The 12,672-nt window shown below is 33.1% G+C and overlaps 1 protein-coding gene across 1 annotated transcript in view; it reads right to left on the reverse strand.

Moving 5' to 3' along the window:
• Positions 1-1,333: 1,333 nt before the first annotated feature.
• Positions 1,334-12,672, reverse strand: part of ASUN (asunder spermatogenesis regulator) — a gene marked incomplete at its 5' end in the record, with an annotated part of 15,637 nt that continues 4,298 nt past the window's right edge. The window contains 10 exons of the mRNA XM_008590287.1: positions 1,334-1,952; positions 2,730-2,865; positions 5,130-5,269; positions 6,992-7,222; positions 7,513-7,667; positions 7,948-8,118; positions 9,062-9,240; positions 10,417-10,506; positions 10,700-10,789; positions 11,361-11,400. Coding sequence (XP_008588509.1) covers positions 1,913-1,952; positions 2,730-2,865; positions 5,130-5,269; positions 6,992-7,222; positions 7,513-7,667; positions 7,948-8,118; positions 9,062-9,240; positions 10,417-10,506; positions 10,700-10,789; positions 11,361-11,400 — 1,272 coding nt within the window. The remainder of the gene's footprint in view (positions 1,953-2,729; positions 2,866-5,129; positions 5,270-6,991; positions 7,223-7,512; positions 7,668-7,947; positions 8,119-9,061; positions 9,241-10,416; positions 10,507-10,699; positions 10,790-11,360; positions 11,401-12,672) is intronic.

Here is a 12,672-nt window from a genome sequence, read left to right on the forward strand (position 1 = left end):
CTGAGGGTTGCGATCCATTGCCGGACACAAAAAAAGAGACAAAAAAGGAAAAAAAAAAAAAAACATACTATGTGACAATAAGAAGACTTTAAAATTTTTTCCTTACACTATAATTACAAAAATAAGTTTTTAGGCAATAGAATCTTTTAATACAATTGAAAGTGCATCTGTTCCTTACAGGTAACTTTGATTCCTGCAATCATTAAGTCTGAACTTAAGATTCCAGTATAGATGAATGACAGATTTCTTTTTTAATTTACATTTTGTCCACTTCTCTTGACTAATGAATTCTCAAAATGGACCCTTCGTGGGAGGTGGGAGTGGGGGCTTAAAGAACATCTAGTTAAACAGGTAAAAGAGTCACCTGAAGAGTCTAACAATCAACAATATGGAATAATATAAAAAGCTACTGGCACAGTTCAAAATACAGCCATAGAAATATTCCCTAAGTTGGTAGAGCATAGTAACATAAGTTCATAAATAGTATATAAAAATGGAGACTGAAAAGTAGATAAGATTGTCAACAAGTAGCATGGTGTAGTCTATGGGAAAGGGAGGAACATAAACTGAGAGTAAAACAGATCCCAGTCTTTGAAGATGGGTTGTGAAGAAAAGAACCTGGGATCAAGAAGTAAACCAGGGACCCCAACTGGGTACAAGCTGAAAGCTGGATAACATTAAGATACAAAAGGTCAGAGTCCATTCAAAAATAAATATGATCTAGTTAAGTATTGGATTATAGCTCCTTAAACCCTGCAAGTCTAAGGTGCTAATTAGTCCTAGTCATACTTGTGTATGGTTTGTGTAGATGTGTACCTAAACACAGTGGTAAAGAATAAAAAATGTCTCTAGCTTAGGGGAGAGGACAGATGCAAGGGCTGAGAACAAGACAGGAGTTGATAAAGAGCAACATAAATTTCAATGGTTGACATGAGAGCTTGTTGAGCCCTTGTTTAAACACCACTTCATATTTTGTAATAGAAAATATTAAATCTGTATATTTAAACAAAGAGCTTTTTCCTTCTATAATAAACACTCAAGGAAAAAATGATGAAACTAGAGTTAGCATCTAACACCAAAATAACATGTTTCTTGTAACATGTTATAAGCTTCAGATGAAGAAGCACAAGAAGACTCACAAAACATAAAACTTATAACCATGACATTTCTAAGAAATGAGACCAAGATTCTCTCCAGGGATTAAGACAAATAACCTAGTAACTTTCCTTTCCTCTAAGTCTGTGAAGTAATCTCCTTCATGCTTCTCTTTCAATATGAAAGTCAATGGATGGTAAACTTTTAGCAGGTAAAAAAAACAAGTAACATTATCCAATACTAGTAAATATAAATTTACACCAACTACCTGAAAACTCTGCTTTTAAATAGATAACACACGGTCAAAATAATTTAAAGTAAAATAAACAAGCACAACGACATTTCTTTTTGGAAAAGCACTATATATGATGCAGATTAACAGGCAAGGTTTTTATATTAAGTATTGCAAATCTCACCTAAACTATGATGAAATTTTTAAAAAATTTCTAAAGGTTGTTGTCAGTCATTAAATGAATAAATACCTTTTTTCCTAAAGTAATACTCCAATATTTTGCATTTCAGATATTTTAATAGTTTTATTTGGCAAAGAGAAGCCTAAGAATTTTTTAAAAAAACATTTCCAGAGAGAACACCTTTTACCATAAAATAAACTTGTGTGATTAGGGAGGACAAATCTCAAATGTATATTTTTGATTTATGTGCCAATTTTACAATTAGTACAAAAAAGATAGTTGAAATATTTTAAAAATGTAAAAACCAGTCCAACATAACTATACAATTTTGCTGTAAAAGTACTTTATCAAATTCCACCCAAAATATTTATGCAATATACTAAATTTAGATCCTCAAGTACTCTTCACTGACGGCTGGCTTTTCCATTTTCTGTTGTGTCCATCCTGAAAAACAGGAGGAAAAAAATGAGTTGGTAAAATAAAACTTTCAGAAACTCCATATTTTGCCCCCCTTAATTATCTACCTTTCACATGAAAATTAAAATCTAATATATTCATACCATTAGCATTTTAGAAAAGGAATAACGTTAGGGCTCCTCTACTCAGTCCGACTTTCTCATTTTGCAGATGAGTGAATACAGAGGCCTGGAGAAATTAAGCGATTTTCCCAAGGTTGCATTTCAAATGACACTGTTTATCTCACTATACCACCCTCCCTTTCCAAGCAAAAGAAAGAAAAAAATCTCTACCATTAGTCCTGGATTTATTTCCTTTTCCACTAAAGAAATTTTGGTACCAATATATTTTTAAGAGGATTTCTTCTAAAAAAATAGATTTAAAAAGTCAGATCTGAAATTTATTCTACTATAATCGATATTCTTAATACTATATTATTGATAGAAAAGTATTTTCCCCCGTTAATTTACACAGCTTCAGTGTTGCGCACTAAGTATTCTCTATGATTTTTCCCTCTATGATGTTTACTAAGCATTGAAAAAAAATGCTCTAAGGAGTAAATACTTCCAGCGTTACAAACAATATAATTAGGCCTTTTATGAGTACCAACAATCAAAGAAATCAATTTTTTTTTCTTTATAGGTAGCATGTATCAGTTCATAATATTAGTAATAAAAAATTGCTGAATACAACAAACAAGCAGTGTTTATTACAGTACTATACAGGCAATTAACAAAACCAATTTCTACAATAAATAACACAAACCCATTTTCCTCTTTAAGATGTTGATATAACTCAGCTCTGTTATTAACAGAGTTCAAACGTCCAGCAAACTCCTGATGTTTTCTGGAATTCGCGGTATTGATTCTATTACTCCACAAGGATAATAAGGACACTGGCCCTGGTATTATATTTGAAAGAAGAAAAAAAAGATAGAATAATTTATTATTTCAAAATTTACAAACTTAATAAGCTTACCTTTAACTCTATTGTTCACTTTACATAATTAAGCCAACATCACCTTCTTATTCTAAAACTTGTGTGTTTCAGAGTTCCCAAGACCACCCCCTAATTCAATGATTTGCTTGAAGAGCTCAAATGGCTAAACATATAGTTATATTCATGACTAAGAATTATTTCAGCAGCACAGTAGGGACACACAGCCAGAGCAGTAAGGAAGAAAAGACATAGTAAATGGGTACTGGAGGAATCCATTTGCAGGCTTCCCATGCTCTCTGCCTCCAGTGTGGGTTTACAGAGTGCACACTCCCTCCAGAGACAAAAATGTAGCCAGGTGTGTGAAATATTTCTGCCAGGAAAGCCTGTTTGAGACTCGGAGTCCAGGGTTTTTACTGAGGGCCGATCACATACACATTCTCTGCCTAACCACAAAACTGAAATTCCCAACTTCCAGAGGGAAAGCAGGTGTTCAATTCAGATGTAAGGCAAAATAACTTCACCTCTAGGGAACAGTTTCAAAAGCCAAGTTTCTAGATGCCAGCCAAGCGCCAAAACTGCAAGCAGATTTTTTTTTACTGATAATGGTCTCAGGCCTGCTGTGCTCTTTCCTGCACAATGTAAGTCAAAAAGACTAGAACAGCCAAAACAATTTTGAAAAAAGAAGAAAAAAGTTAGAGGACTATTACTACCAGATTTTCAAGACTTAACTTGCAGTGTTTATGACAGCAGACACACAGACCAATAGAATATAAAAGAGAACCAGAAATAGACGCCCACATATAGTCAATTGATTTAAGATAAATGTACAAAGGCAATTCAATGAAGAAACAATAATCTTTCCAACAAATGCTGCTGGAACAATAAAGACAGTATATGCAAAAAAATGAATACTGACCCATACTTTATATCCTAGAAGAAAAATAACTAAAAATGGATCATGGCTTAAATGTATTTATTTATTTATTTTTGGCAGCTGGCCAGTATGGGGATCTGAACCCTTGACCTTGGTGTTACAAGGCTGCGTTCTAATCAACTGGCTAACTGGCCAGCCATCCAGTGCTTAAATGTAAAATCTAAAATTACAGAACTCTTGAAAGAAAACATAAATCTTTCTGACCTTGGGTTACATTTCTTACATATAACACCAAAAGCATAATCATAAAAGTAAAAACTGAAATATCTGATTTCATCAAAATTAGAAATTTCTGCTGTGCAAAAGTAAGCATTCAAAAAAGGACACACCACAGACTGGGAGAAAATATGTGCAAATCATATATCCAACAAAGGACTTGTATCCAGAATAAAGAACTCACAAAATTCAACAATAAGAGAACAAACAATTCAATATAAAAATGCACAAAATATCTGAACATACCATTCAACAATGAAGACATACAGATGGCAAATAAGCAACTGAAAAGAGATGACCATCACTAGTCGTGAGAGAAATGTAAATTAAAACAAAATACCCTATATACATATTAGAATAGCTAAAAAAAAGCACACACACACAAAAGAAACCAAACCTGAAAACAGCCGAGTGCTGACAAAAAAGCAAAACAACCAGAACTTTCGTACATTGCTAGTGGGAATGCAAAATGGTAAAGCCACTTTGGAAAAATAAGTTGGCGGTTTCTTATAAAGTTAGTCATATACTCTATAAATGAATGGAATAGAAAGAACAAACTACTGATATAAACACAATGCAGATGAATCTCAAATGCATTATGCTATGCGAAAGAAGCTAACCTCAAAAGGCAGTGAAACTATTGTTTACAATTCCTTCACTGAAACTTGTTCAAACCACATTTTAATTTCTGAATAAATGAGTGACATTACATCCTTCCTTAGGTTCGATAAGAGTTTAGGGAAAAGAATTTGTCTTCATTAACACAGCACTGCATAGTGTCAGGAACATAAACATTCTGGTTTACGTATTTAAAATTTCTTAAAACACAGACTTTATAGTAAAAGTGCTTATTTTCCAAAGGCTTCATTAATGGAGGTATGACACTACCTTTTTCAAAATGCTGACAAATATATTTACTGCTTTTATTTTCTAACACTGTCAACAGAATCTCCTAAACAATATCCAGGAATAGTTTGGAGCTCTTCCTCATAAACACAACAATATTAAATAACACTGTACTAACAAGTTTAAATGAAAAGCTTTTTACAAACATAGTTACCACAGTTCCACCATACCTTTTGATTTTTCCACTTGTGGAGTTTCATCTATTTCAACAAGGGGCTTTTTGTTTGGAGGTTCTGGGGAATCAGGTGAATCTTTTATGATCTCAGCTTCAGCCAACTCTTCTTTTCCACGTTCTAAGATTCCTTTTAATCTTTTAGAGGAACAAATAATAAAATGTGAAGTTTAAATTTTTAGAAGTCTAAAAATGGTTCAATAATTAAACTATCTTTGCATATCAGCCTTTATTAATAATAATACAATAATTAAGGAATTAGTTAGCTGTAAAATATGAAAAAATAGAGGAAAACTTAAGAAACTAAAGTTAAAATGGTAAGAAATAATGTGATCTTTGAGAAAACTTCACATTTCTAATTTTTAAAGATATTGACTAAATACTATTTCAAATTATAAATAAGATTAAGAAGTTTATGATCATTCATTCTCTAGTCTATGTACTATAGAAATATATTTACATTCCACGAGTCAGGAATTTAACTCTAAGCCTTTATTTACTTTCATCAGTAAACAAAAACACTTTCAAAATACATAGGGGTACACTTGAAGTTCAGTGGAATCTGAATGACAATACTTTTCCCATTCTCTTACAGTGAGACAATTGTTTCAGAAGCTCAGTAGCCCTGAGGAAAAAGTGAACTTCTAATCAAAATCAAAGAGAATAAAAGTATTCTACTTATTTATGAATGAAATGATATAATTTCCAGAATTAGCTTCAAAATATTCCTATGGGAGTGGAGGTAAGGGTAGTGATGTGGATACATATAAAATGAGATCCACCATGAATTGATCATTGTTGAAGGTAGATAATAGGAATCTATTTGTCTAACTGTTCTATATATTTGAAATTTTCCACAATAGAAAGTTCTGTTTTGTCTTTAAGTGACTTATTGCATTGCTATTATATATTTACCTGGTTGTTTGCCTGATTTCTGGCAAGGAGGTAAGAGATGTAACCAGCTGGTATATAATAATATTAATTTGTAAGCCTTTATTACTCTTTCTGTTTTTTCAAATTTAACCTTGACATCACTATATAAATCATAAACTAAGGGAAAAGAGTGTAAAACTAAGGGAAAAGAGTGTACTATTGAGAAATGTTTTCAGAATTAGGACTATGCTTTACCTCTGTGCTCCCATGGGCATTCCTGTGCCTACCTTCTTATAAAAACACCTTCTACACTTTGCTGTTATCACTGACTTACTTGTCTGTCTCTATCATAACACTGTATGTTCCTTCAGGGCAGAGATCTTGTGCCAAATGCCTGGCACCTCACAGGCATTTGATAAATATTTACTGATCAAAGAAATAAAATTATGGGCCGGCCCGGTGGCGCACTGGAGAGTGCGCTGCTTGGGAGTGTGGCGGTGCTCCCGCCGAGGGTTTGGATCTCATGTGGAGACCGGTTCCCGCTCACTGGCTGAGCGCGGTGCGGGCGCAACACCGAGGGTTGCGATCCCATTGCCGGTCCCCGGTACGGGCGCGACACTGAGGGTTGCGATCCCGTTACCGGTCAGTAAAAAAAGACAAAAAGGGAAAAAAAAAAAAAAGAAATAAAATTATGCCTCTGAAATTCATAACACAAAACATACATTGATACCAAACATCAGGCATTATGATTTTAAGAAGTTAATTAGGAAAAATTAACACTATCTTTGGCCCTAACAGTAAAAACACATATACCTTTTTAAGCTGAAGAAAGATATAGATTTTAAAAGATAAAGTTAGTTGTAAAATAAAAACATGCATTAAATAAACTACTATTAAATGAGGTTGGAATGTATGTTTGAATGTGCTATATGGAGAATGTGATATGCCAGAAGGCACCAAGGTGCTATACTAATACCAAGAAGTCACCTCTCTGAATCTTGCCACGATTTTTCCTGTTCATAATCTTTCACTGCTTTCTCTGACTTGTCCTCTTTGTCCTCCCTCTTTCTTCCTCGCTTCTTTCGTTCTTCTTCTTCTGGGGGTTTGCTCCTACATGCCATCAGACATTCCAAGACTCTTTGATGCTTCTCTGAATTGTTGATATGGGCTCTGACAAGGGTTTCTAATTCATTCCACATAATGCGGTACTGTTCATCTCTGCAGTAAAGATTTAAAATAACATTTTTAGAAATACTCTTAAATAATATTAAAGTATCACTTGCTACTGGTAAAGTAAAAGAAAACAATTAAACGTGGATTTCTTTCCTCTTACTAGATAGTTAATGTTGGAATTTTAAGTTATAATGTATCCATCCCTGCTATTCTATATTATTTCATCCTGATCGTGTGTGTATGTATATATATAATTTATATATGGATTAAGTTATCTTAAGAAAAAAACGTATCAAGTAAATGTGATGTATAAAGAAAGTAAGAAAAAAAGCTACCTTTTAGGGCCCTTTCCTCTTGTACCAACTGTGGAAATAGGTAAAGGATCATTTTTTCTTTCCATATCAACTAAGTTGTATATTGTTTTCTGACAGTTTAACACATCTTCTTCTGTCAAAGATTCTTTCACAATAACACTGGCTAATGGAACTACCTGTTAAGATTTTTTTAAAAGAAAAAGGAAAATCTGTCTTGAAAAACAAATATAAAAGCATATAAGCACAACTTGATCTTAAAATTGATTTTAAAGATCACCATGGTAAGGGAATCTATAACTATCACTTCAATTTTTAATAACTAATTCTGTAACTGTAGCAAATTCATATATTTCATTCTTTGCTTGAGAAAAGGTATAAATTACAAATTTTCTAATTTGTTTCTATAAAGAATATTTAACAGATCTAGAAAAAAAGTTTAAACTATTTAACACTTACTGCTTGCATGTTGAAAATCGTGGTTTGTGAAATAATCATAGGCCAGTAACGGGTGTGTTTTTCTAACTGATCTTTCGCTCTTTCCAAAGGGATCTCAAGACTTCCATCGATTTTACATCTGGGGTCTAGAAAAGGAGTTAATCTGTTTTCCCTCATAAATTCACCAAAATCCTAATGATAACCAAATAAGATATAATTAGAGACTATTTCTAACGTTTCAGTGTGGATTACAAGTAATAGTCTGTTTCTCTGATGTCTTCTGTCCTGTGACATGCAATAAAGCATTTTCTCTAACAGCTCCCCACTCTCACCTCACTTTTTTTTCCCTATTTGAACTTGAAACCTCTCAGCCTTTATACAATGGAAATTTAAAAAGCCTCAAACATAAATACATTCATGAACTTTCCCTGATCCCTTTTTAAAAACCAAGGAATACTCTTTTTTTTCTCCACTCCTATAATTTAAATTTTTTTCTATCACATACAGATAATAAATGATTTAATCACATTAGAAAACCAACTGCTTACTTAAAAACCACCTTGACATAACACCAAAATGTTAGCAATGGTTATCTCTGAATGACAGAATTATAGGTAATTTACAGTTTTTGGGGGTTTTTTTCAGATGTCTATATTTTCTAAATTTTCTACAACAAATATTGATTAGCTTCCTCCTTATTAAAAAAAAAATGTTTAAAAAAAGCCTAATCAAAAACAATTACTAATAGTATACAATCTTTGGTGTTTACGAAGTATATTCATATACATAAGTCATATTTAATGTTTACGACCACTTCAAAAGTAGACAGCCATGAATCACCAAATAGGAAGAATGAAAAATTAAAATCAGAACAACGGATTTTCTGATTGACACAATTTCTTTGCATGTTCCTCCCAATAATACAAGTTTATGTTATTTCGAAGTAGCAGCAATCCAAATATTCAAATGTTTCTGCTTGCCATTTAAATTACTAGAAATTAGGTTCCACCAAAGATATTAGTTCAGATCAATTTTCATTCTCTCCTATAATTCTAGTGTGTCAGTGCAATTCCAGGCACTCAATAGCTACTTGCTGAATTATGAGAAACTCAAAACATAAACTTTATAGTCTTACTGTAATCCGGTAGTCTGTAACTCTTCCTCCACATCCTTCACTAATTGAAGGTGGGTCTTCTAGAATGGATCGAGAACTGCTGAGGACATGCAAAAAAATCTCTCCACCATGGCTACTAAGCATATGACTAATGACTTTGGAACCTGACTTTCGTGGTTGTTCCAGTAAAACAGAACGACCTGTCAAAAACAAGATTATATTATCAGCAATGAAATTCAAATGGGCTCTTATTTTTCCCCCTAAGATTTATGTCTGGATTTTTTCATCTTATTTATTGATCCCTATATTTTAACCAGGACTGCTAATTTAATATATCTACATTTCAATTCCTAAAAATCTAAATTCTAACCTTAGCTTTCTCTTAGTTACTCTGAGCTTACATAGTTATACAGACAGTTTTCCATAACAAGCACAGTGGTCTCTGCTATATGTTTGGTTATATGGTTCACTCAATTACAAGTTCATATATAATCCTGTACATCAAGAAGAAAAGTGAGATGACCGCTGGATAACCTTCAGGTTATCAATGTGACAAAACATTCGGAAGAAGGCACAGTCTCAATTCACTTCCACAATACCTCCTCATCAGTACTGTTATCTTTAACTATTTTCTATTTCACATGTCCAGATGTTGTTTAATCTGGATTTTACATAATCTGATAATCAAATTGTGCTTAACTTAACAATGAAAATAACCTTATGATAAAGACCAGCTAACTCTTTAGATCAATGGTTCCAAAACCTAGATAATCACAAAAATTACCAGAGGAGCTTTTAAAATTTAGATTTAGTAGATGAAATCCAATAATTTAGACTTGTAAAAAAATTTTCACACAAGGAAACCACAGATTTAATAATACATAAGAATAATATAGTATAATATGGAAAATATTTATGATAAAGATATATTGTTCAAAGAGAAGTCCATTTATACTTTGTAATTTAAAATTCAACAGGCCAAGATAAACGGTCTATATTATTCTAATTTCCAAAAAAAATCAATTTAGATTCTAAAAGTCAATATATTGTTCAAAGAGAAGTCCATTTATACTTTGTAATTTAAAATTCAACAGGCCAAGATAAATGGTCTATATTATTCTAATTTCCAAAAAAAATCAATTTAGATTCTAAAAGTCAAATTTTTTTAATAAAAATACTTAAAAATATGTTAAATAAAATATGCTTAGATATAATAGTCTGAAAGTCAGATATAAAGTCACCTTATTTTTAAACCTTAGCAAAACTGTTAAAGGGTATTTCCAATTGTATAAGTAATAGCTTTCCATATTTCATATTCTCACTAATGATTTCACTTGCAATAATTTCAGTCAAAACCATTAAATGATGAAAGTTACCATTTAGAAGAAAATTAGTAAGGCAGGAAGAAGGTCTACTATTTACATCTACAGGTGAAATTCGGTAAGCTCCAGTACAATAGTGTAATTCTGAAATAGAAAAACACCCATTTGAAAGAATATAAAGAAATATTCCCATGATTAAAAAAAAAATTTGTTCACTGAGCCCCAGAAACAATGAAAAACATAAATTGAAATAGAAATAAATTAACTGATCCCCCCCAAATACTTCAGGAACCTTTTGATTTATTCTTTCCTCTTTCAATTATTTTTAAATACCTACCAATGTTATTTGTCCTTGGTGTACACCATTTTAATGTTATTGTTTCTTTAAATGGGCCATCTCTACTGCTGCCACCTAAGTGGGTATCACCTTTAAAATATGTCAGAGAAACATGAATATTACTAAATAGATCATAAACTTCAAATTGTTTAATCAAGATTTCCAAATGAGTTTAAACTCTCAGAGAATATATCGCTGGGGGAACATCTTTTTTATAAAGTCTTCTAGAAAAATACCAATATGTATTTTCCTCCAAATTTCTTATTAATAAATCATTTAGGTCATTGCACTGAAAGTCAAAGCAAACATTTTTTAAATTTCAAGCATCTCCAACTGCTCCCCAGCCCACACCATTAAATGATAAAATAAATGGCTAAATACTCAGAGAAAGCTTAAGGAATCTAAAACGCACAACTAATTGCAGTGAATCCTAATGAATTTATTTAGAAGAAACATAGACCAAAGTATCTAGGAAGTAGATATATAAGGAGATATAACAGTGAATATTTTTTTGCCTTAATAGAGTCTACAGTAAAGTGGAGTAAACAGATGATAATCAAATAGTAACGAACATAAAACTATAAAGTTGACAAAGCTTTGAAGGAGATGTCTACAGTGCTATGAGCACCTATACAGAGAGATTTGACCTACTCCAGTATACCAGGGAAAGCTTCCTTCAGCATTGAAGACTGGTCTGAGTTCTATAAGAGAATGAGTAAAAATTAACGAAAGAAATGGAGAAAACAGTTCAGGCAAAGGGAACAGCAGATGCCTAGATACTGTGACAGAAGGGATCATGAGGAATATCAGGTCTGCATGGCTGAAACAGACAGAAGAGTATGCTGTGAGATGAGCATGGAAAGGAGGAGTGGCCTGACAATGCAGTCCGCATAAGACATTTAAACAATTTTGTCTTTATCCTAAGGGCAACAGAAAAGCACTGAGGGGTTTTAAGACAATGGGAACATGGTCCGGATTAGCATTCTGAAAGTTATTTTAACTAGAGTGGATACGGATAACTAAGGAGGCTACTGTGGGATACTAGGTAAGAAAATAATAGGCTGGATTAAGTAGATGGTAATGGAGATGCAGAGATGCAGATGTGGATGTATTTGAGAGATAATTAGATGAAATCAAGAAAATGTGATGGCAAATTAGACATAAAGAATGAAAAAGATGTCTCAAAAGTGATTCTGAGGTTTCTGCCTTACATGACTGAACAGACAAGAAGGCCATTCACTGAAAGAGGGAGTGTCAGAAGACCAGTTCAAGGGCAAAGTTCATATATTGTTTTGGGCATGTTGAGTTTTAGGTGCTTGAAAGACATCGAAGAGACAATTAGGAAGTAGATTATATAAATCTGGTGCTTAGGGGAAATATCTGGGCTAAACTATAAGCCTGCTCACCAAGATCCAACTCTATTGTCACTTCCTCAGTAAAACCTGCTTGACTTAGAGGCATAATCATATGCAGCCTCCTCTGTGTTTCCACAGTGCTCTGATCTTAGTGCTACGACAGCACTTTATACAGTGTAATACATACAACTACAGGTCAAGTCAACAACTATTTTAGAGAAACATTTCATGTTACAAAGGATATTTTTTTGTGTGTGACCGGCCGCACCGCGCTCAGCCAGTGAACAGACCGGTCATTTCTATATAGGATCCGAACCCGCGGCAGGAGCACTGCTGCGCTCCCAGCGCCACACTCCCGAGTGCGCCATGGGGCCGGCCCACAAAGGATATTTTTAACATTTTTTCTAAGCTTTAAAAATAAATACTTAAAAAATTGATATCACCTCACAGCTTCTTAGCCATTTCCACATATTTTCAAAAACAAGTTCTCTACATTCCTCTGTTAAACATTAATACATCCACTTATTATAGCAGCTTTTCTCCTATTAGCAACGCAGTAGGTTAATTCCAAGATTCTTTAGACATGTGGCAAATGTTACGAGTGACTAGTGTTTCTAC

Source organism: Galeopterus variegatus, unplaced genomic scaffold (assembly GCF_000696425.1).
Source record: "Galeopterus variegatus unplaced genomic scaffold, G_variegatus-3.0.2 Scaffold5975, whole genome shotgun sequence".
Lineage (NCBI taxonomy): Eukaryota > Metazoa > Chordata > Mammalia > Dermoptera > Cynocephalidae > Galeopterus > Galeopterus variegatus.